At 37.8% G+C, this 26,019-nt stretch overlaps 1 protein-coding gene across 1 annotated transcript; it reads right to left on the reverse strand.

Annotated features, from left to right (window-relative positions):
- Positions 1-4,188: 4,188 nt before the first annotated feature.
- Positions 4,189-25,328, reverse strand: hsf2bp (heat shock transcription factor 2 binding protein). The gene is made up of 9 exons (XM_085803788.1): positions 25,251-25,328; positions 20,730-20,892; positions 19,009-19,112; positions 16,909-17,058; positions 15,277-15,421; positions 12,808-12,925; positions 12,602-12,705; positions 7,730-7,944; positions 4,189-4,215 (listed from the first exon to the last, which is right to left on the reverse strand). The coding sequence occupies exons 1-9, from the start codon at positions 25,299-25,301 to the stop codon at positions 4,189-4,191; spliced, it is 1,077 nt and encodes a 358-aa protein (XP_085659914.1). The 5' UTR covers positions 25,302-25,328.
- Between the last annotated feature and the right edge of the window lie 691 nt (positions 25,329-26,019).

The raw sequence follows: 26,019 nt of genomic DNA on the forward strand, positions 1-26,019 counted from the left end.
TTGGTAAGATACTTGAGTTTTTGCAGTGTAATGCTTCATTAGCATCAAAACAAAGTAGGCTAAATAAAAAATGATAATACACACGTAGTCTAAGAAAAAAAGTGGAAAAGTCAGGGGCCCACTTTAGTATTCTTTCAGGGGGCCCAGAATTCCTAGCAACGGCCCTGCTTATTTCAAGTGAAAATTTGTTTGAAACAAGTGAAAATTATCTAAAAACAAGTTATTTTAAGTGGAAAGAGATTAGTTTTGGCTTGAAATTATACATTTTGACAAGAAATAAGACAAATATTCTACAGTGGCCCTGAGGTGCAAATCACAACGGCAAATTCTAAGATTTTGAGTTTTTGCAGTGTAATTATAAAGCAGGTCTAGGTTGTAATGTAATACAGTGAAAGTAAAGGGATTGTATTCAGAAAACTGAGCCTTAAAACCAGCCGACCAAGACTTCCTGAACTTTGTGATGTCACAACAACACCCTATAGGCCACACCCCCCAGGCTCATCGCTTCAAAATAAAACACCAGAGGAGTGAACATTAGGATACTGACAGCTGTCTAATCTATCTAAGTCTTAGAAGATGGGACATTAGATTTAATTTTATATCAACTGCAGCACTAGAAATTCTTATGCATCTAATTTTAAGACTAAAACTCAAGTACCAAGGTCATTTGTGATTAGAAAGTCAGAAGGCGGAACTTCTAAAACCTATGGACGAGGACCAGGTTCAGAGGTTCAACTCAGATATTTCCTCAAAAAAAAATATGCCCATTTACCAACCCAATGAAATCAATCGGCTGACAATGGTAAGAATGACATGTAGAAGCCCTTAAAAACTTTCTTAAATGAGAATTCCGGTCATTTTTGACCCCTAAATCGTTGTCCTGATGGTCACCCAGTGTTGGTTGGAGCAAAAAACGCGACTAATATTGCTGCAGGCAAACCAGAGTTACCATGGCTACCAGGCGCTAGGGATAGCAACAACGCTAAAGTATGAGGGCAATTTTTTCAACCACAACAAACACTCAGAAAACAATCAAATATCTCTGGTACATGACTGGAATCCTTATGACACACCACTGAACTCATAAACTGTACGGTTATAGTGAGTATAAACAGTATAAACTTTGCCGCCTTAACCACTGCGCCACGCACCGCACCCGCTTAGTAATGTCTTTCTGGGATGTTTCAGAGTTGGGCTATCTGACAGGGGTGGATTGGCCATAGGGAGTACCGGGAGTTTTCCCGGTGGGCCGGTCACTAATGGGCCGATAGGCGGCCGTTTTTAATTTATCTATTTATTTAATTTAACTTTTTTTTTCGCCACGCCTCGCCTCTCCCGGCCAGGGGAGAGAGACATGCATCGGCTCGGCCCACAGTGCTCATCTGCAGACTCAGCAGAGAGGTGACGATTGGCCCAGTGGCTTGTCTACCTGGCCCAATGGCCCTATGAGAGGCTACAGAGGCCCAGGAGTCCCACCCACGCATGTTCTAGACCCCCCCTCGTCCAATCACTTTTAATGATGAGGAGTCATGATGAGAGCGAGAGCGAGAGAGAGAAAAAAACAACACACCAGCGCACGAAAACGGAAAAGAAAAGTAAAAAAAAAACGCAAAGGCAGCGCAGAAAAATGGAGGAAAGTAACAGAAAAAGAAAAGCTCTAGCAGCACAGACTGCTGAAAGTACAACAATTACGCAGATCAGGGGCCGCCTGGCCTGGCCGGGGCTAGAAGCACCGATGCTGCAGCTTCAGCAGCAGGTCCTTCACGTGAGTCTGAAGAGAGTGAAGCTCCCATTACCAGTGCCCTTATGGTGCAGGAGGCTGAAAAAATAAGTGTTGAGGAAGACTCTCCACCATGTGAAGGAGGTAGTGATACCGTGTTAAGCAGGTATGTGCTTTCCAGAATGGTGTGGATAAACATTCATTAAAATACTGTGGTCCAGAACGGTTGCTATGAACTTTACTTGACATAATAAATAGCTATAGCTAATAACTCTGATGGTGTGGTGGGTTACAGCTAAATCTAGTTATCTAAAGTATTGGAAAACAATAACTATATTCATATACTATCCTGATTAATTGATTAGTTGCTTTTATTAAAGTGCCCTCACTCAAATTTGGTCATGAAGGACATTGAGCTAACAACTTAACAAATGCTTTCCATGTTTTTTTCAGTCAGTGTTTATGGTTTATTGTCCTTTCAACAGTTTAACATTATACAGTTAAAATTAATAAAACACTAATTAACTACTGTTACAGTAAAACATCATTCTGCATACATATTACTCATGATGCAGTACACTAATTACAAGTATTTCTGGTCATGCTTCATTGTCTATACATTATGTTGAGCTGTACTGTCTTTCTAAGATAAAATTAGTGTTTGTCCATTTTTCAGATAATTGTACTATTGTTTTCCATACTTTAGCCAACTAGCCAAAGTTCTGATTGCATGCAGACTCATTATGTGCATGTTATCTTGTCCAAACTTAACTTATTCCACACTATTCCTCTACTTTGTTGTATATTGTATATCGTTTAGTAGTGGTGTTATTAAGAGCTTGTGTGTTTGTATGCACATCAACGGTGCTAGTTGGCAAAATATCCGCGCGCAGATAGTGGGCCGGTCTGGACCAAAAAGTCCAGGGCCAAATTTTTGTCTCAGTCCACCCCTGCTATCTGAGGTGAGTGGCTACATGCAAAAACACAAAGTTTCTACTGTTTCTACTCTACACTAGATGAGTTCAGTGGTGTCTCTAAGGATTCCAGTCATGTACCAGAGATATTTGATTGTTTTTTGAGTGTTTGTTGTGGTTGAAAGAAATGCCCCCATGGGTTAGCGTTGTCGCTATCCCTAGCGCCTGGTAGCCATGGTGATACTCCGGTTTGCCTGCATCAATTTTAGTCGCTTTTTTGCTCCCCCCCAACACTGGGTGACCATCAGGACAACGATTTAGGGGTCAAAAAATGACCGGAATTCTCCTTTAAGCCTTACCTTCAACTTTGTCACTGCTTTCCAACCACTGAAGTTTATTTCAATTCAAAGTTTAACCTCAAATAACATTTGTGTTTCTTTGCTTTATACTACAGGAACTTATTATCATTTAACTGCACTAAAGGGAAAACAGAGAGCGTTATTATACCTGTATCTTAATACAAAAGCATAATACCTTATATGACTGATATGATACAAGCAGCAACATCAAGCCTCAGTCCTAGATCACAACTTTAATCTCAGAATTCTGATATTCAAGGCAGAAAAATGATCCTCTTCTCTATTATCTAGTGTCCTATTGTTGGAGCTGAGAAGTTATTATTTTTGACTTCACGCCTGCATGGTTACAGTCCATCTCTCTGTTGCTCTCTGCCAGGCTGTAAACTGTTTGTTTTCCCTCACAGTGGGAGTTAAAGTGTCTGTAAATAACATAGAGTATAGATATAGATATAGAGTTTATTCTGAGCTCTAAACTCGCTTTGTTCGTGTTGTGTTGTGAGTTGTTGAGAGCAGATTTGATCCGTTTGAATGGAATGTAAAACATGGATAGATACTGTTTCTATGGCAACAGGAGACTGAGTGAGAGTGAACGGTCGTCATCTTTAATCTGTCTTGTACAAAAACTGTGTCATCATATTATTCACATTATGTAACAGAGCAAACAGGAAACAGTAACAATAACTGATGCAAGAACAGTTCACTGCAAAAACTCAAACTCTTACTAAGAATATTTGTCTTATTTCTTGTCAAAATGTCTCATTTCTAGTCAAAACTAATCTCTTTCCACTTAAAATAAGACTCATCACCTAAAAATTTACTTGTTTTTAGATCATTTTCACTTGTTTCAAACAAATTTTCACTTGAAATAAGTAGAAAAATCTGTCACTATCAGATTTTTCTACTTATTTCAAGTGAAAATATGTTTGAAATAAGTAAAAACTGTCAAAAACAAGCTGCTTTTTAATGTGATGTTTCTTATTTTAGGTACAATGAGATTTGTTTTGACTAGAAATGAGACATTTTGACTAGAAATAAGACAAATATTCTTGGTAAGATTTTGAGTTTTTGCAGTGTTCTAACAGATTGTTTTACTTTGAAATGTTGCTATAGTTACGGTATATCTATTATCTGAACAATTATAACATATTATATTATATTACATAGTAGAGGTAGGACTGAAGATACTGCATCCATGTCAAACAGAGTTCTGTTCACTGTGACCCTGGAAACACAAACACACACACACACACGGTAATCTGATCATGTATGTTCCCACTTTACATTGTAATATTTAAAACATATCTCCATGGTAACGCTTGAACAGTCCGCTGCGTGTGTGTGGGTTGGATAAGATAAGTGGTGGTGGATGAATGAACGATAATATAAAGGAGGTTTCATCTCTGGTAACAGCTGATCTGTGTTTCCTTGCTCAAGTCCAAGAAATACCACCACACTATCTCCACGGTAACCACCAAATACCACCACACTATCTCCATGGTAACCATCCCATAGTCCAAAACCAACCATATCTCTCTCTGCTTAGTATTCATTCATCCCTTTCCCTCCTCTAGTGATAATGCTACTATACATGGAATGAAAGCAGCTGATTGGCTGTAACGGGGTGTTCCCACCAAACGCGATGACGCTTCATCGCGCGTCGAGATTACATGTAAAGTCAATGCAAACACGCGATTAGTCGCGTCATCGCGCCGGGCGATGCGATGGACGCGATAGCGCGGCGCGATGGACGCGTTGGCCGCGAAAAATCGCCTCCATCGCGTCGCCCGGCGCGATGACGCTTCATCGCTCGAGTTGAAATAATTGAACTTTTGCGGCGAATTCGCGTGAAGACGCGCCGCGACAGCCTATCAGGTTTGAGATCGTCACCGACGTGCTGACGTACGGACGTACTGGTGTTCCCTTGGCAGCTTAGTCAGAGCGAGTCTATTGACAATATTAGAAGTTTTCTGGTTTAGTTTAGTTTATTATTCAGATCCCCATTAGCTGCTGCAAAGCCACAGCTCTTCACTGTTGCTTTTCCGGTGCTGTTACAAACGTTTCTGATTTGGAGATTCGGACCTGAAAGCCCGTTATCACTGCTGTTTTCAACCAGCGGGCGCTGCGAGCCGGCCGCCCCGTCCCAAAGCACTCAACAGGCGGTCAGTCACACAGTAGTTCACGGAGCCGTCTCCTCCTCCTCCTGCAGCCAGACCCACACCGCTGTTCCTCTCCCATCTACAGGGACAGGAACAGTGCAGCGACGGTGGTTATCTCTGCCAGAGAATGAAATAGTGGGAGAAATGTTGTTGTTTGGGCGGGCTCGTCGCGCGACGCGATGCCGCGACGAGGCGTTTTTTGCATATTGAACCAGCGTCAAAACTGGAGCGTCTAGCGCGACGCGATTTCATTTGACGCGCGATTCAATCGCGTCCATCGCGTTTGGTGGGAACACCCCGTAATGGAGGTAGGGTTACAAAGGGGTGGAAAATTTCCAGTAAATTTCCAGAAACTTTCCATGGGAAGCTGGGGAATTTTGGATATATTTCAAATTGGAAACTTTCCATGGGAATTATGGGAATTATTGGGAATTAACTGGAAATTGGGGGTAATTTAAACAAACTGTATCATATCTAGGGTTGCAAAGGGGCGGAAAATGTCCGGGAAATTTCCGGTAAATCTCCAGAAACTTTCCATGGGAAGTTAGGCTGGGGAATTTGGGAAATATTACAAATTGGAAACTTTCCATGGGAATTATGGGAATTATTGGGAATTTATAGGAATTAACTGGAATTTTGGGGTAATTTAAACAAACTGTATCATATCTAGGATTGCAAAGGGGTGGACATTTTCTAGTAAATTTCCAGAAACTTTCCATGGGAATTTAAGATGGGGAATTTTGGAAATATTCCAAATTGGAAACTTTCCATGGGAATTATGGGAATTATTGGGAATTTATGGGAATTAACTGGAATTTTGGGGGTAATTTAAACAAACTGTATGATATCTAGGGTTGCAAAGGGGCGGAAAATTTCCAGTAAATTTCCAGAAACCTTCCATGGGAAGTTCAGCTGGGGAATTTTGGAAATATTCCAAATTGGAAACTTTCCATGGGAATAATGGGAATTTATGGGAATTAACAGGAAATTGGGGGTAATTTAAACAAACTGTATCATATCCAAACATGAATGTAAATATTTTGTTTTGTCATAAGTAGACATCCATGCAAAATACAGTAATACAATTATAAAAACATGACATTTCAACTGATTTATTTGTGAGTAGAACTTTATCAAGTTTTAATTCTTGTATGAACAATCAATTCTTTTACTGAACAACAAAAGCATGAATGTTGAGTAAAATATTACTCCCCCTCCCCGCCCCCCCAAGTTCCCTGTTAAGTACCAACCTTTAATTTTATAAATTTTGGATTTATTCCCGTTAATTCCCATATGTTCCTGTTAATTCCCATATATTCCCGTTAATTCCCATATGTTCCTGTTAATTCCCATATATTCCCATTAATTCCCATATATTCCCATTAATTCCCATAGAAAGTGTCCAACTTCGAAAAAAAACTCCCAGAATTTTGCAACCCTAAATGGAGGCAAGGCTCAGTGTATTGGAAGAACTCCTCTGCTTTGAAATGGGAAGTGGTGAACGACTACCAGAGATGGGACCAAGTCACACATGTGCAAGTCTCAAGTCATTTTTCTTTGGGCAAGTCAAGTCAAGTCCAAGTCCAAGTCAAGTCAACTTATTATTGCAATTTCACCCGCAGAATCTAATCTAAATAAAGTCAAGTCAAGTCAAGACAATATATTAGAATAGAAGTCCGAGTCAAGTCGCAAGTCTTTTATTTTTTGTCAAGTCAAGTCAGGTCGCATCAAAATAGCGACTCGAGTCGACTCAAGTCCAAGTCACAGTAGTTGCGTTTCCATCCACCTTTTCTTATGCGCATTTTGTGAAAATGCGCATAAATACTTGAATGGAAACACCAGAAATTCGAATAAAGGCAGTAAATGCGCATAAAAGTTTATACGCTTGGAGGGGGTGGATTTGTCAGCGTATCGATTAAAGGAAATGAGAGTTTTTGTGATGGAAACAGATTATGCGAATTGAGGCAGAGTTTGTGGGTGAAGCTGCTGGACTTCACCCAGCGACGCCCCGGTCTCCCAGCTCTCCTCTCTGCACCGCAACACAAACGCGCTCCGTAACCCATAATGTTTTGTTTATGACGGTTAAGACTACACAAACACACGCCGTAACATCGTTATGTAACGTTATCCACCCTCCATTTATTGATTTTTCACCGGCTTCGTATGTAAACATGGGCGAGAGGAGCATAACCAAAACAGACTGTCACAGTTCCCTACTGTCTTTCTGTGTAAATATCTCATGTTACAACATGAAAACCTGCAGCTTATATTCAAGTGCGGCCTATATGTACAGTATTTTCTTTTAAAATGTAGCTGGTGCGGCTTATACAGGTGCGTCTATAGTCCGGAAAGTACGTAAATTGTCCATGATGTTGAGTGTCAGCTGTTGGATACATTCACGCTCTCTTATGACGTAATCTCACGGCGCACTCCTCCTAATCGCAAAACAAGAATGAATGGAAACGGGCATAAATTCGCTTTGCTTTTTGCGCATTTTTACAAAATCCGCTTTTAAATTCGATACGACTTGGATGGAAACCCAGCTAGTGACTCGAGTCCCCATCTCTGGCGACTAGAAACAGTCCAGTGTGGTACCTGTTGGAGCAGCTGCAGGTCCTCCAGGGTCTGCTGGGCCGTCAGCCTCAGGCTCGGTTCGGGGCTCGAGCCCAGGCGGCCGACGCGGGCCTGGAGGTCCGGGTCGAGCAGGGACGAGCCCAGCAGCTCCAGAACCTCCTCGTCCAGCAGCAGCGACTGGAGCAGACGCAGAGAGTGAAGACAAACCTCCCAGTTCCCATCTGACGGACAAGAGAGGAGAGAATTATTATCTATTTATTATTATCTTTTTAGTTTAGTTTAGTTTATTTATTTATTTATTTCATTCATTTATCAAGCATAAAAACAAAAAATAAAATAAACAATGACAATACTGTAACTCTTGAATGAAAGGGGGCAGAAAGAAGCGAACTTATATTGTCTACCCCTTGTTACAAAGATTTCATTCACAAATTAGATAGTACCTACATCCAAGCAAAGAAAAAAGAAAAAATGGAAGTAGAAGAAGAAAAACATCAACAATCTGTCTATAAAATGTCATCGCTGCAGATGATGATGATGATGATGATGATGATGAGAGAATGAAAGAAAGATCTAGAACAGAAAGGAAAAAAGATAGAGGGAAGAAATAAAAATCTAGAAGTAAGCTCTACAATAAATACCTGGAGAGAAAAAAATAAGTTGAAAGAATGATCTAGAAAAGGAAAGAAACTCACAGGAATATCTATAAGGGAAGATCTAGAAAAGAAATATCTTAAAAGGAAAGATATAAAAAAAGAAAGAAAGAAGAAAGACATACAATAGGGAAGAAATATTTACCAGAAAGAAAGATCTAAGACAGAAAGATCTGCAATAAAGACCAAGAAAAGAAAGACAAAGGAGAAAGAACAATCTAGAGAAAGAAAGTACAATCTAAAGACAGTAGGGAAGATCTACAAGGAAAGATCTGGAAAAAAAGAAAAATAAATAAAGAAAACAAAACAAAATATTTGAGGAAAGAAAGATCTAGAAAAATAAATAACAATCCATAGACACAGAGGAAGATGTATAACGAAACATCTAGAGAAGAAAAGAAAAGAAAGATCTAGAAAAAGAACAACCGAAAGACAGAGGCCGAATCTATGAGGAAAGATTGAGAAAAAACAAGAATATAGAGAAGAAAGAAAAAAAAGAGAAGAAAGATCTAGAAAAGAAAGAAAGATAAAGAAAAAACATGGTAACGCTTTATATTAAGGTCCTTGTAATAAGCATTAGTTAATAGGTAATAAGGCTCTTATAAGTGATTACAAGATGCTTATTAACATTATTATGCATTTATAAGACTATATATGTATTAATAGACTCATTATAATATAGTTAATAGCAGACTATAATTGATTTATAATAACTTATAATAAACTTAGTTAACTGTTTGTTGATGCTTATGAACATTAATAAGATCCTTATGAGTATCTTATAATTGTTCATAATAACATTACAAACACATATATTGACTCAACTAGCCCAATCATTATGTCTTTGTTATGCCTTTATTAATCCTAAGGTATGTGTAATAAGCGTTAGTTAATAGGTAATAAGGCTCTTATAAGTGCTTACAAGTATTAATAGTCTCATTATTATATAGTTAATAGCAGACTATAAGAGATTTATAATAACTTATAAGAAACTTGTTAACTGTTTGTTGATGCTTAAGAACATTAATAAAATCTTCATGAGTATCTTATAATTGTTCATAATAACATTACAAACACATTGAGTGTAGCCCAACCATGATGTCTTTGTCATGCCTTTATTAATCTTTTTTGTTTGATTTATTAACATTAATATACACTTTATTGCTCATCTATTATAAATTAACTATGCACTTGTTAACAGTTAACTATGCTTTTTGCAGGTACTGGATCTAAAGCGAGAACAATATCTTATTAATGCTGATAAATCTTTTATTGTGCATTATTATGCCCTTATTATCAGTTAACTATGCACTTGTTTACAGTTAACTATGCTTTTTGCAGGTACTGGATCTAAAGCGAGAACAATGCCTTATTAAGTCTAATAAATCTTTTGTAATGCATTCATTAATGGTTAACAATTATTTTCACAACTTCCACATCTGTAATGAACAATACATGTGGTCAAGGTTGATGAAATGTAAAGAAAAGATTGCATAGTAATACAAATGTTTCAACAGTGAAGCCCAACATTGTTTTATTCATTGCTGTCAAGTAAAGAGACATTTTACTGAAAATATATAAAAATCTAAATCACCTAAAACAGGTAGAAAGCACCTTTAAAACATTTAGGCATATTATACAAATAATTTAACTCAAAAAAGTGCAATTTTGCAAAGTGCAACATGATTTTTATACTTAAAATGTATAAAAATAACCTAAAACAGGTCTTTGAAAAAAAAGTACACTTTTATTTTTTTAATTTTTTAATTCCATTGAACATTTAACGCAGCTGCTCTTTTGCACTCTTGTTTGCATCAAAAGCAATTCCCTCTTCCTCTTCTTCTTGCCATCATCTGAGGTTGAGGAGCTTGAGGAGTCTGAGGAGGGGTCGGGAGAGAATGAGGATAGAGGAAATTTACATCTGAGTTTTCATAATGACATTTTTTTTAATGTAAAAACATAAAAAATAAAAGTCTCGATACATCCTGCAATAACACTTTACAGTTTAATTTTCAAGCATTTTAAATAGAGTCTTAATGTAGCACATTTCATTAAACTCAAACTCAAACTCAAATGACTGTGCTGAATGTACACAGCAGTAAGTACAGTAGGCTATCATGTACAGAAAAGTGTCAAGAACATATCAGACGGTGCACAACGAAAGAGAGAAGTTATATATTTCGACAATGTACACTGTATGTATATAAACCTAGCTGGAGACAAAATAAACTACATTTTAATATAAAAACGTTCTCACTGATACACAGAGAAGCGCTTCCGTAGGGCAGCAACAGTCAGGAGGCAGCTAGGTCTACACCATAATACATCCATGGTCTACACTAGCTTCGGCTAACGTTAGCTATGCATGTTTGAGTTTGTACTAACTAGTTAGCAGCAGTTAAACTTACCAGAAGAGTCATCCTCCGTCTCACAACGCTTCCTCTTGTCAGCTGCTTCTTTTCGAGGCCCAGAATGGGTTTGAATTCTACTCGGGGGCAAAAATGTTGGGCAACTACCTCCATTTTACACATGGGCATGTGTTAAGCTATCAGCTGCTAGCTTAAACCGGAACTTCCGGTTTTGCTGTTTGCCTTCAAAATAAAAGCGAAAGGGTAAAATGTTTCAAGTGAGAAGAAACTCTACAAGTCTGCTCTTCTCCTCCGACGCACCTTTCTGAAAACCAAAATCAAATGCATAATAAAAGATTTATCAGCCTTAATAAGACATTGTTCTCGCTTTAGATCCAGTACCTGCAAAAAGCACAGTTTACTGTAAACAAGTAAACTTATAATAGATGAGCAATAAAGTATAATGTTAATAAATCAAACAAAAAAAAGATTAATAAAGGCATGACAAAGACATCATGGTTGGGTTAGATTGATACTCATGAAGATTTTATTAATGTTCTTAAGCATCAACAGTTAACAAGTTTCTTATAAGTTATTATAAATCTCTTATAGTCTGCTATTAACTATATTATAATGAGACTATTAATACTTGTTAGCACTTATAAGAGCCTTATTACCTATTAACTAACGCTTATTACACAGACCTTAAGATTCATAAAGACATAATGATTGGGCTAGTTGAGTCAATATATGTGTTTGTAATGTTATTATGAACAATTATAAGATACTCATAAGGATTTTATTAATGTTCATAAGCATCAACAAACAGTTAACTAAGTTTATTATAAGTTATTATAAATCTCTTATAGTCTGCTATTAACTATATTATAATGACTCTATTAATACATATATAGTTTTATAAATGCATAATAATGTTAATAAGCATCTTGTAATCACTTATAAGGGCCTTATTACCTATTAACTAATGCTTATTACAAGGACCTTAATATAAAGCGTTACCAAAAACATCTAGAGAAGAAATAAAAAGAAAGATCTAGAAAAAGAACAACTGAAAGACAGAGGGGGAATCTATGAGGAAAGATTGAGAAAAAAACAAGAATATAGAGAAGAAAAAAGAGGAAAGATCTAGAAAAGAAAGAAAGATAGAGAAAAAACATCTAGAGAAGAAAAAAGAAAGATCTAGAAAAAGAAAGAACAATCTAAAGACACAGAGGAAGATCTATAACAAAATATCTAGAAAAGAAAGATCTACCATAAGGACTTGGAAAAGAAAGATCTAGAAAAAGAACAACTGAAAGACAGAGGGGGAATCTATGAGGAAAGATTGAGAAAAAACAAGAATATAGAGAAGAAAAAAGAGGAAAGATCTAGAAAAGAAAGAAAGAAAGAAAGATAAAGAAAAAACATCTAGAGAAGAAAAAAAAGAAAGATCTAGAAAAAGAACAACCGAAAGACAGAGGGGGAATCTATGAGGAAAGATTTAGAAAAAACAAGAATATAGAGAAGAAAAAAGAGGAAAGAAAGAAAAAAAGAAAGAAAGAAAGAAAGAAAGAAAGAAAGAAAGAAAGAAAGAAAGAAAGAAAGATAAAGAAAAAACATCTAGGAAAGGAGAGGAAAAAAAGAAAGATGTAGAAACAACTGAAAGACAGAGGGGGAATCTATGAGGAAAATTTAGAAAAAACAAGAATATAGAGAAGAAAGAAAAGAGGAAAGATCTAGAGAGAAAGAAAGAAAGAAAGAAAGAAAGAAAGAAAGAAAGAAAGAAAGAAAGAAAGAAAGAAAGAAAGAAAGAGAAGAAAGATCTAGAGAAGAAAAAAAGAAAGAAGTAGAAGAAAAGAAGAGCAGTGTGTCCAGACCGTTGAGCAGCGTCCAGATCAGAGTCAGAGCTGCTGGGTTTTCACTGATGTACTTGAGGCCTTTAACATTGATGCTGACGTTGTAGAGAGCCATCAGCATCAACCTGCAACACACACACACACACACACACACACACAGCCATCTATACTCAGGGTTTGTAAACACATGAATATTATGGGATGTTTGTGAGAGCAGCTGCACCTACACCTTGAGCCGGGGCAGGACGCCCGGCTTCATCAGCTCCAGCAGCTTCATCAGAGTGTCCAATAGGACGTGAGCCGAGACGGACAGGAAGTCCCGCCCACACGTCACCGCGGCGATGTCTGATTGGACGGAGACAAAGAGGAGGTGGTTGGTTGGTTTACTTTAGGTGAGCCAGGTTTGTTTCAGCTGCCGATGCCGGTGTCGGTACCAAATGTGTCCGGGCACCGCGACTGGCGATCGCATCGTGATTGGTCGTGAGGATTTATAAAAGTTGTAGGTAGACGAAAGTGAAGTGAGCTATTTATATTTTCTAATGATAACATGATTAAACATTTACACAACTAACAGTGACGAAAATGATTAAAATAATGCAATTAGTGCGGGCGTTCACCAACGTTAGTTTAGCGCTGCCATGGAGATCTGAGCCAAATCTGGCGAGAGTGTGTCGTAGAGACAGAGACAGAGACAGGTCTGGAACTAAGTGGTGTCAAACTTTTGAGAAGAGATGTGTCTTGTGACAGATGAGTCCAATATTTACTATGGGCAGGGCCATTGCTAGGAATTCTGGGCCCCCTTAAAGAATACTAAAGTGGGCCCCTCCCCCTAACTTTTCCAGTTTTTTTTTTTCTTAAACTACGTATGTATTATCATTTTTTATTTAGCCTACTTTGTTTTGATGCTAATGCAGCATTACACTGCAAAAACTCAAGTATCTTACCAAGAATATTTGTCTTATTTCTAGTCAAAATGTCATTTCTAGTCAAAACAAATCTCATTCTACTTAAAATAAGACTCATCATATTAAAAGTAGCTTGTTTTTAGACACTTTTTTACTCCTTTCAAACATATTTTCACTTGAAATAAGTAGAAAAATCTGATAGTGGAGCAAGTTTTTCTTCCTTATTACAAGCACAAAAAACATGTTTTCACTGGCAGATTTTTCTACTTATTTCAAGTGAAAATTTGTTTGAAACAAGTGAAAATGATCTAAAAACAAGTTAATTTTTAGGTGATGAGTCTTATTTTAAGTGGAAAGAGATTAGTTTTGACTAGAAATGAGACATTTGGACAAGAAATAAGACAAATATTCTTGGAAAGATGTTGAGTTTTTACAGTGTACTATGAGTATTACGCAGAATAAATCAGTCATACAAAGATTAGACTACTGGGGTTTTTTATGGGCCCCACTGGGCGCTGGGCCCCTAGAGTTATCATCACCTTTCTCCCCTATACAACGGCCCTGACTACGGGGCCAAGTGACTAACTTCACTAACATCCGCGGTAGCATCCAAGTAACGCATTACGCCACCACAACCAATCACGATGTGCCACGTCATTGCCAGTCGCCGCCCCGGACACATCAGGGGCCGCATTCACAAAGAATCTTAAGGTTAAAAGTTGCTCCTAAGGGCCGAATTTAGGAGCAACTCCTAAAAAAAGTGGGCGTGTCAGTCTTAAATTTAGGACTCCTAGTTTTTTAAAATAAGAGTAATTCACAAAGTATTTTAGGCCTAAAAGTAGCTCCTAAGTCTGGGAGAGCTTAGAAGTCCTGGTGAGGACTCCTAACTCAGTAAGACCTGTTCACAAAGAATCGCAAATGGCTGCAGCCAGGCAAATGTTTTGGCAATGGAGGACTAGGGGGAGCTGGAGCACCTGCCCCTTTACCCATTGATGCCCAAAGTGCCTTTTTGTCTGTGTTTTTTTTTTTTTTTTTTACAGCAACAATATTTACAACATTTTCGCTATAAAACGGGAGTAGTGACGGTGACGGACTGTCTACAGGGTTCCTACACATTTGAAAATCCCAAATTCCATACTTTTTCCAGACCCTAATTTCCAGACTTCTCGGTAAAAAAAATCTAATAATTTGTGATATTTAAGTAAATAGACGTGCATAATATAAAAAAAGCATGCAAATTCTCATTTCTTGTCATTATTCTGAATGAGTATGCCATTATGCAACCAAATGATTTCCAGGAGATTGTAGCTAGGTACAATAGCGCATACAAAATAATTAACCCAAATCACTTCAGATGAGACCAAACCAAGATAAGATAAATAAAATAAATATATTTCCATACAATAGTTTCCATTTTCCATACTTTTGCAGACCTGGAAATGTATAAAATAAAATTCCATTCTTTTCCATACTTTCCATACTTGCGTAGGAACCCTGTGTCTAATATAGGCGTTGCAACGGCCGGCACTCAACAACCAATCACCGTGTTGAGCGCCTTGAATTCGTGCACGAGAATTGACGTAATCCATAGCAACGGGGCGTCACCAGGGCATCACTCTTGCTCTTAGTGATTTATCCTTAGTAAGAGTCGGTCTCAGCTGCTTTGTGAATAGCTTTTAAGAAAAAACTCCTACGTAAACTTTTAGTGTGAGTTAGGATCACTCCTAGCGGTAAGATAAAAGGCTTTGTGAATACGGCCCCTGGTACCGACACCGGCAGCTGAGGACTCACTGGTGATGGTGCCGGCCAGGGCCAGAACAAACTGGTGCTCATGGGAGTTGTAGTCCTCGGTCTGAGTCTTCACATCCACATCCAGAGACCTGACGAAGCTCTCCAGAGTCTGAGCTGCTACGGTGAGGAAGGCCTGCAGCTTCCCCTACACACACACACACAGAGACACACACACACACACACACACACACACACACACACACACACACACACACACACACACACACACACACACACACACACACACACACACACACACACACACACACACACACACACACAGCTCCATGAGTGAGAGAGTGAATGTTTAGACACTAGGGTACTAGACACAACAACAAATTACTGATTTGCCATTGTGTTTTCTCTTTTTGTTGTTGTGTTTTCTGATTTGCCGTTGTATTTTGCTGTTGTTTTCTCTTTTTGTGTTGTGTTTTCTGTTGTGTTTTCTCTTTTTGTTGTTGTGTTTTCTCTTTTGTTGTTGTGTTTTCTCTTTTTGTTGTTGTGTTTTCTCTTTTGCTGTTGTGTTTTCTCTTTTTGTGTTGTGTTTTCTGTTGTGTTTTCTCTTTTGTTGTTGTGTTTTCTCTTTTTGTGTTGTGTTTTCTGTTGTGTTTTCTCTTTTGTTGTTGTGTTTTCTCTTTTGTTGTTGTGTTTTCTCTTTTTGTTGTTGTGTTTTCTCTTTTGCTGTTGTGTTTTCTCTTTTTGTGTTGTGTTTTCTGTTGTGTTTTCTCTTTTGTTGTTGTGTTTTCTCTTTTTGTGTTGTGTTTTCTGTTGTGTTTTCTCTTTTGTTGTTGTGTTTTCTCTTTTTGTGTTGTGTTTTCTGTTGTGTTTTCTCTTTTGTTGTTGTGTTTTCTCTTTTTGTTGTTGTGTTTTCTCTTTTGCTGTTGTGTTTTCTCTTTTTGTGTTGTGTTTTCTGTTGTGTTTTCTCTTTTGTTGTTGTGTTTTCTCTTTTTGTTGTTGTGTTTTCTCTTTTGCTGTTGTGTTTTCTCTTTTTGTGTTGTGTTTTCTGTTGTGTTTTCTCTTTTGTTGTTGTGTTTTCTCTTTTGTTGTTGTGTTTTCTCTTTTTGTTGTTGTGTTTTCTCTTTTTGTTGTTGTGTTTTCTCTTTTGCTGTTGTGTTTTCTCTTTTTGTGTTGTGTTTTCTGTTGTGTTTTCTCTTTTGTTGTTGTGTTTTCTCTTTTGCTGTTGTGTTTTCTCTTTTGCTGTTGTGTTTTCTGTTGTGTTTTCTCTTTTGTTGTTGTGTTTTCTCTTTTGCTGTTGTGTTTTCTCTTTTGCTGTTGTGTTTTCTGTTGTGTTTTCTCTTTTGTTGTTGTGTTTTCTCTTTTGCTGTTGTGTTTTCTCTTTTTGTGTTGTGTTTTCTGTTGTGTTTTCTCTTTTGTTGTTGTGTTTTCTCTTTTGCTGTTGTATTTTGCTGTTGTTTTCTCTTTTTGTGTTGTGTTTTCTGTTTTGTTTTTGTGTTTTCTCTTTTTGCCGTTGTGTTTTCTCTTTTTGTTGTTGTGTTTTCTCTTTTGCTGCTGTGTTTTCTGATTTGCTGTTGTGATTTGCACCTCAGGGCCACCGTACTGGGGTTAAGTGCAACACACACACACACACACACACACACACACACACACACACACACACACACACAGACTCACATCGGCCAGCCAGTGTGTGACGGTCTCCTCGGTAACGGAGCAGCTCCACAGCAGACCGCAGGCCGCTGATCCCAGACCAGAGCAGAAGTCGGCTTGTTGCTGCAGCTCGGCTCCGCTCTGCCACAGCTGCTCACGCAACAGCAGCTTCTCCTACACACACACACACACACACACACACACACACACACACACACACACAAATAATATGACGGGAATAAACGGGAATAAATCTGAAATTTACAAAATTGAAGGTTGACCCTTAACAAATAAGGTCTGCTTATGACAAAACAAAATATTTACATGATGCAGTTTGTTTAAATTACCCCCAATTTTCAGTTAATTCCCATAAATTCCCAATAATACCCATAAATTCCCATAATTCCCATGCAAAGTTTCCAATTTGGAATATTTCCAAAATTCCCAATCTTAACTTCCCATGGAAAGTTTGTGGAAATTTACTGGAATTTTTCCGCCCCTTTTGCAACTCTAGATATGATACAGTTTGTTTAAATTACCCCCAATTCTCAGTTAATTCCCATAAATTCCCAAAAAAATCCCATAAATTCCCATGGAAAGTTTCCAATTTGGAATATTTCCCAAATTCCCCAGCTTAACTTTCCATGGAAAGTTTCTGGAAATGTACTGCCCCTTTGCAACCCTAGATATGATACAGTTTGTTTAAATTACCCCCAATTTTCAGTTAATTCCCATAAATTCCCAATAATACCCATAAATTCCCATAATTCCCATGCAAAGTTTCCAATTTTGAATATTTCCAAAATTCCCCAGTTTAACTTCCCATGGAAAGTTTCTGGAAATTTACTGGAAATTGTCCGCCCCTTTGCAACTCTAGATATGATACAGTTTGTTTACTGTAAATTACCCCAAATTTCCAGTTAATTCCCATAAATTCCCATTGAAAGTTTCCAATTTGGAATATTTCCAAAATTCCCCATCTTAACTTCCCATGGAAAGTTTCTGGAAACTTCCAGGAAATTTTCCGCCCCTTTGCAACCTTAGATATGATACAGTTTGTTTAAATTACCCCCAATTCTCAGTTAATTCCCATAAATTCCCAAAAAAATCCCATAAATTCCCATGGAAAGTTTCCAATTTGGAATATTTCCCAAATTCCCCAGCTTAACTTTCCATGGAAAGTTTCTGGAAATGTACTGCCCCTTTGCAACCCTAGATATGATACAGTTTGTTTAAATTACCCCCAATTTTCAGTTAATTCCCATAAATTCCCAATAATACCCATAAATTCCCATAATTCCCATGCAAAGTTTCCAATTTTGAATATTTCCAAAATTCCCCAGTTTAACTTCCCATGGAAAGTTTCTGGAAATTTACTGGAAATTGTCCGCCCCTTTGCAACCCTAGATATGATACAGTTTGTTTACTGTAAATTACCCCAAATTTCCAGTTAATTCCCATAAATTCCCATTGAAAGTTTCCAATTTGGAATATTTCCAAAATTCCCCATCTTAACTTCCCATGGAAAGTTTCTGGAAACTTCCAGGAAATTTTCCGCCCCTTTGCAACCTTAGATATGATACAGTTTGTTTAAATTACCCCCAATTCTCAGTTAATTCCCATAAATTCCCAAAAAAATCCCATAAATTCCCATGGAAAGTTTCCAATTTGGAATATTTCAAAAAAATTCCCCAGATTAACTTCCCATGGAAAGTTTCTGGAAATTTACTGGACATTTTCCACCCCTTTGCAACCCTAGAATATGATACAGTTTGTTTAAATTACCCCCAATTCTCAGTTAATTCTCATAAATTCCCAATAATTCGCAATAATTCCCATAAATTCCCATAATTCCCATTGAAAGTTTCCAATTTGGAATATTTCCAAAATTCCCCAGTTTAACTTCCCATGGAAAGTTTCTGGAAAGTTTCAAACCCCTTTGCAACCCTAGATATGATACAGTTTGTTTAAATTACCCCCAATTTCCAATTAATTCACATAAATTCCCATGGAAAATTTCCAATTTGTAATATCTCCAAAATTCTCCAGCTTAACTTCCCATGGAAAGTTTCTGGAAATTTACTGGAAATTTTCCACCCCTAGTAATGTAAGATGGTGAAGCACCTCTCTCTCTCTCTGACAGTCGGTCTGAGCTGCGTCCAGTCGGGACTGGAGGTGAACACACTCCTGCCTCAGCTGCTCCTGTTCCTGTATCAGCTGCTCCTTCACTGCACACACACACACACACACACACACACACACACACACACACACACACACCATATTGATTTCTCGTCTTTCTTTCAACATCCATACGTACAAAACTAATCTGAATCCCCTCAGCATTATGCAAAAAAAGGCTATAAGAATCGTACATAATATGGGATACACACATCACACCAACAAACTGTTTTTTAAAATCGAACACACTGAAACTACTGGACATAGTTGAACTGGAAACGACTCAGATAGCTCACAAAGCAAGAAATAATCTGCTCCCTGGAAACCTACAGAAATTGTTTAAGGAAAGAGAAGGGAGATATGAATAGACGAAGCCAAATAGGCCAAAATTCTTTAACTGTGAAGGGCGGTACTTGTTGGAACAGTCTACCAACCCCAATTAGAGACAGCCCCACGTTTAATGCATTCAAAAAACAGCTCAAAACATGGCTACTGTCCCACCAAACTTGCACCCACGTCTGAAATACTGACTAATTAGCACTTATATACAGTACCACTGTAGCTCTTATCTCCTTTTATAGCATATCCATTTTCGTAAATTATTGTGTAGCTACCTCTTTTAAATCTAGGCAGATATCATTATCTGGCCTTTCATTTCTTATTGTTATAATGGCTGCTAACTTTGTACACTACCTCTGTTACCACGATGGTTATCACTATTATTATTTATATATTTTCTCTTTTCTTTTTTTCTTTTCTTTTTCTGCAGGTGGCAATGCGCCGCCTAGCATTGTCCCCTGCACCGTTATCATTATTATTATTATTATTATTATTTTTATTTTTTATTTTTTCTTTATTATTATTATTGTATCTTGTTCATTATTTATTCATTTATTGTTTTTTCCCTGCAAGTGGCAATGCGTCACCTAGCATTATCACCTGCATTATTATCTATCTATTTTTATTTTATTTCTTTTTTTTTTTCTTCTTCTCTCTCTCTCTGCAGGTGGCAATGCGTCGCCTAGCATTGTCACCTGCTGAGTAATTTGCAACACTGTAATTGTAACTGCTGCTAAACACCCTACGGAGGTTATTGTCTATCGTCTTAAATGTTTATCGTTTTTAAATGTCTGATTGTAAATTTATTTAATTATGTGTCATGGGACTACGGATGGAAATTAGCTCCCAGCTAAATCCGACATATTTACTGCAATTAAATGTTGTGTTTTCTTGTATGTTCATGAATATGTGAGGTCCCATTTCAAATAAACCTTTAAATAAAAATAAATAAAAATATAGACATGCACTAAACTTCCAGCAACCTAAGGCACGGACAGCGCTGAAGAGTATGTGTGTTTCAGTTCAGGGAGTAAAACTATGGAATGGATTACCAGATGAGATCAAAATAAGTAAGAATATTTATCATTTCAAAAAAATGTTAATAAAATCTAAACTTGAAGGATGTGGAAAAATCTTGGATGCATAGGGGCAGGGAAAGGGTCTTTGAAGGTTTATGCATTTCTGAGTATGAGTAGTATGTCATTCATACGAAATAAAAACAATCAATCAATCAAACTGAAAGTGAAAGTGAAAGTGAAACTTAAAGACGAGCTAACGGCGGCTAACAGCTAACAGCTAACAGCTAACAGCTAACGGTGGCTAACCGGTCTTAGCGGTCCGAGCCTGGTGCAGCGTCTCCATCAGGTCCAGGTTCAGGACGCGGGGCAGGAAGTCCCTCAGCTGCATCACCTCCGTGGTCAGCTTCTCCAGGTCGCGCTTCCTCACCCTGACGAAGGCTTCCTGGGCCACATCTGGACAGCTGTGGACCTGGAGGGGAACAGATGAGGACACATTAACATCTGGACAGCTGTGGACCTGGAGGGAACAGATGAGGACACATTAACATCTGGACAGCTGTGGACCTGGAGGGAGGAGATGAGGACACATTAACATCTGGACAGCTGTGGACCTGGAGGGGAACAGATGAGGACACATTAACATCTGGACAGCTGTGGACCTGGAGGGAGGAGATGAGGACACATTAACATCTGGACAGCTGTGGACCTGGAGGGGAACAGATGAGGACACATTAAAGGACAATTCCGGGCGAATTCAACTCTGGGGTGTATTTTCATATCATTTTAGGTCTAAAAGAATGAATCTGAAGATTTTCAGTTTAATGTCTCCTGTTTTGTGGTAGTTGTGTCTGTCCCCGCATCGCCACGGCAGCAATGAATGGGAGTGGATGTAAGTTCTGCTGTTTAGGCTGTTTCCATCCCTCAAAGCCACAGACAGCGTCAGATGGAGACTCAAACATGCAGCCAGAAGTTTATTTACTTCAACAAGCCGACATGTTTGTAAAACTAGATCTAATTCAAAGTCTCCCGGAGTCTCGCGAGACCCAGTTGCCGTGCTCGGTGTGTTCAGGTGCAGTGGGAAAAGCTACCGTTTGTGTCATAAACACAGGAATATCAACTCTTTACTTGCTTCAAGTAAAAAAAACTTCTCGGTGCATGTTTGAGTCGCCACCTGACGCTGTCTGTGGAAAAAAATGTACACTTGAAGCAAGTAAAGAGTTGATATTCCTGTGTTTATGACACAAACGGTAGCTTTTCCCACTGCACCTGAACACACCAACACTGCAACTTGGGTCTCGCGCGAGACTCCAGGAGACTTTGAATTAAATCTAGTTTTACAAACATGTCGGCTTGTTGAAGTAAATAAACTTCTGGCTGCATGTTTGAGTCTCCATCTGACGCTGTCTGTGGCTTTGAGGGCTGGAAACAGCCTAAACAGCGGAACTTACATCCACTCCCATTCATTGCTGCCGTGGCGATGCGCGGACAGACACAACTACCACAAAACAGGAGACATTAAACTGAAAATCTTCAGATTCCTTCTTTTAGACCTAAAATGATATGAAAATACACCCCTGAGTTGAATTCGCCTGGAATTGTCCTTTAACATCTGGACAGCTGTGGACCTGAGGGGACAGATGAGGACACTTTGTACACGTGTAAACGTTTACACAGAATGAAACTGTAAACGTTTAGTAAAAAATCCCTAAACGATACACGCAATTTTTTTTTTTTAACATAGCGTAGGCTACATTTTGGGGGGGCTGGGTGAAAAATAGTCCCTCAAACTGTCTTAAAGCAGAAGTAAGTGATATTTTTGTGTTAATCTAAGTCTTAAATAGTTGTATCTTCCGACAGCAATCACTTCTATAGAGTGTTTGGTCTGAAACACGGGTCTGTCAGTCACTCTGCTCTGCTCTGAGCCCAGGAGAAAACTTTCCTTGTATCCTACAACCTTTATCCAATGAGGAGAGAGAACGGCATAAAGGGGCAGTCCTCTCTGTGTGTGCAGCCAAGGGATGCGCCTGAATGTGGTGACGTAGGGACGAGGAAGTTATGGTGCGTTCAAGGCAACTCGTAACTCGTGTTTTTCCGACCTGTGAAGTGGTACCAGTTCGATCTGGTACGAGTTCACGGGTCAGAAGTTACGAGTGGCCGTTATAGTGACTTTCACCGGTAAAACAGGTCGGAGAAACACGAGTGGGTTGCCTGGAACGCTACAAAGTCGTAAGTTGTGACTTGAAGCTGTAATTTACGGTTTCAAAAGCCTACCTGGAACGCAGCATTAGCCAAAACCACCAGATCGCTTACTTCTGCTTTAATTTAGAGAAAACTATGATTTAATAAATGATGCTGTGACGCGCTTCCCTCCTTCAGACAAAATGTGTGAGTGCGGGTTTTTTTTCCCTTTTTTTTCTTGTCTCGAGTAAACTGTAAACACCCATCCGAAATAAACGCCGGGTCAAACATTGCTTTTCTGGTTGCCAAAAAATATTCTATGCAAATATAGCCTCTCTAAACGAAAACAAATAACCTTAAACGGATTGAAAGGGGGGGTCTAGAGACATTGATAGTCCCTCTATATCAATTTATTTTGCGAAAATCTGTAATGGAAACACAGCTAGTGGCAGTGTCAGTGCTTCCACCGGCTGCGCAAATCAGACTAAACAAAAATAAGGCTACAGCAACCTATAGCGGTCCTGAAGCGTGTACACGTTCACATCCCTAGTGGACACACAGTCACCTGCTTCTTCTAAGCAGCAGTTACAGTTTTTCTCGATTGCTAAGACACATTATTTCTCTAAAGCTGCTCTCTCTCCTTTTCTCTAAACTGTGAACACAAACCCCAATTTTCAAGCTACATTCACAAAACCTCAGACTCTTCTTGCAAAACCAAACTTTCACCTCAAAACAGTTCAATCTGGTGCTCAAAACTGAACTATGTTGTCAAATCAAAATTAAAAACACTACTGAGCCAGTCACTAAACACTACATAGACAAATAGAAAACACAAAGCTCAGCACATGAAGCTGAAGAGATAAATATTTATCCTTCACTGTAGCTAAATGCTAAATTCTCCTCTTGCAAAACAACAAACCTGTGCATTTATCACTTGTACATAGTAAAAAAAAAGTACAAAAAACAGAAATCCTGTGCATTTTACACGTAGCACTTGTACAGTACAAAGACAAACAGAAATCTTGTGCATTTAGCACTTGTATACAGTAAACCTACGTAAAAATAAAGTACAAAAATATAGAAATGAGATGTGCACAACTCAGCCACAGCATCATTTCTCACTGAACTGGCTTATGTATAGCCTATATGTTCCCTCACATCATGAGACAGCTCCTCTTCTTCCATTACTAGTGGGTGACATCTAGTGTTTAAGTTGTGTTACTGCACCTTTAATAGTTAGAGTGTGACCCACTGTTCTCTAAAGCTGCATTTTATTTATTACCCCAGTTTGAAACACACAAAAAAACCATAAAAACAGTCTTTTTATTTGTCATCAGACTCCATCTTCCTCCCTTTAGTAGTTTTATTCTACAAGCTTCAGTCTTAGTCTAGTTTCTTTCAGTTTGTCTTTTTTCTTTGTCTTTTGTCTTTGTTTTTATATGTATATGACTACATAGAGAGATAAAGATTAGTAATCCGATGTTAGAATACATCTATATGTATATAAATATAAATATAAGAATATATTAGAATTAATCCAGTTAAATAACTCATAAATTAACTTACTGTATAGATTATAATGACTAGATAACTTGATAGATAATTTATGAATAAGGGGTGGGAGTAAATAAGTTTGACTTCTTCCCACTCCTTTTCGGATATGAAACAAACAAAACAAAAAAATCAAATTACTTTTATTTTCAATTTTTTTTTTTTATTATATTTTTTTTTTTGTTCATATGTAGTTTTTGCAAAGTTTTTATATGTTATGTCTGTCCATTTCTGTATTGTGTTTTATTTCTTTTAACATGTCCGAAATAAACTTAAACTAACTAACTAACTAAATTAGTCCTTTCAGATTAATATTCACTGTATCCGTCTACATTGATACATACAAACCATCATTTCTAAGACACGCCTTTATTTTGAAAGGTTTATGCAAAAATCCTGCTTTGATGCTAATGCACAGGAAATTAAAGAGATAGTTAAACATTTTGGCAAATTCTCCTATCACCATAATCCCTATTCATAGAAGTAGGTTCATTACCTTTAATTATGGGTGCTACTAGGGCTTTACAGACACATCTGTCTACATTAATATATGATCAATTCAGTGATCAACAAGTCTACAGCATTGATTTATTGTAATTTAATATGAATGGAAGTGATTGTGTTACATCAGCATTGATATTATCTCATATGACTGACACTTTGAATCATCCTCTATCCCTCACACACATAACTGGTTTAACTATTTCCCTATTGCTGTTCATTTAGGCTATTCATATACCTGGACAGTAATATTTTGAATACGCCTTTATTTATTTATTTTCTTCAAAAAAGGTTGATGGATTATGGGGTTATTATGATATGTATTGACCTTAATAAGCAGTTTGGCATTTAAAAAAAAACCCAGAAAGATCTGGAATAAGATATAATAACAAAATGTTTTAGGAAATAATAAAGATCTAGAAAAGAAATAACAATCTAAAGACAGAGGGGAAGATCTATGAGGAAAGATTTAGAGAAAAAAGCAACAAAAAAAGAGGAAAGGAGGATCTAGAAAAGAGAAAAGATAAAGAAAGAAACATCTAAACAAGAAAAAAGAAGAAACTGAGTATTGTCATCCAGCTGTTTCCTCGCTCTTACCTTAGCTACCTGACTCAGGGCCAGATGTTTCCCTCCTAATGAAGCCGACATCTTTTATCCAGTGTCCTTGTGTTGCTGAAGATGCTGCTGCTCTTCCTGTGGGGTTGTTAGCATCACAAAACCTTAGCATTAGCATTAGCAGCGTTAGCCTTGGTATGTTTGAAGCCTTGTTAAGCCTGTTGTGAATGAAAGTGTGCAATTGTATTATATTACACATACCCAATTATAAAAAATAAAATAAAAAAGTTTTATTTTTCCAACTAAACTTACTTACTGTGTATAGAGTCAAAGTTTCCCTCCGGCCTCCAGGGGGCAAGACGGGTGATGTAGTTCCCGGCCGGTGTTTATACTCTAGATGCCGCCTTCTGCTTCTCAGCGTACGTCAACATGGCCGCCATCTTGGGTCGGGGTTTCTGGTTTCTGACCATAGAAATAATATAACGTCTGACCAGCAGTCAGACCCGGTCGGACCCTTGTAGAACAAATTTCAGTGGATTTATTATGCATGTGGGTGTGTGTCTGAGTATGTAAGTGTATGTTTAATACATTAAAAAAAAAAAATTATGAAAAATTTTCAAAAAAATTTTTTTTGTCGTTGTATCATAAATACATGTCTGACACGGCTTGAAAATCGGTTGAATATTCGGTGAGTTATGGCTATTTTAATGGTTGATAGACGTCTGCCTCTGTTGACTAAAGCAGGATGTTTTTTTATTTTTATTTTTTTAAATATATATATACTGTATATATATATATATATATATATATA

Source organism: Trachurus japonicus, chromosome 2 (assembly GCF_045865225.1).
Source record: "Trachurus japonicus isolate A0001 chromosome 2, Traja_1.0".
Lineage (NCBI taxonomy): Eukaryota > Metazoa > Chordata > Actinopteri > Carangiformes > Carangidae > Trachurus > Trachurus japonicus.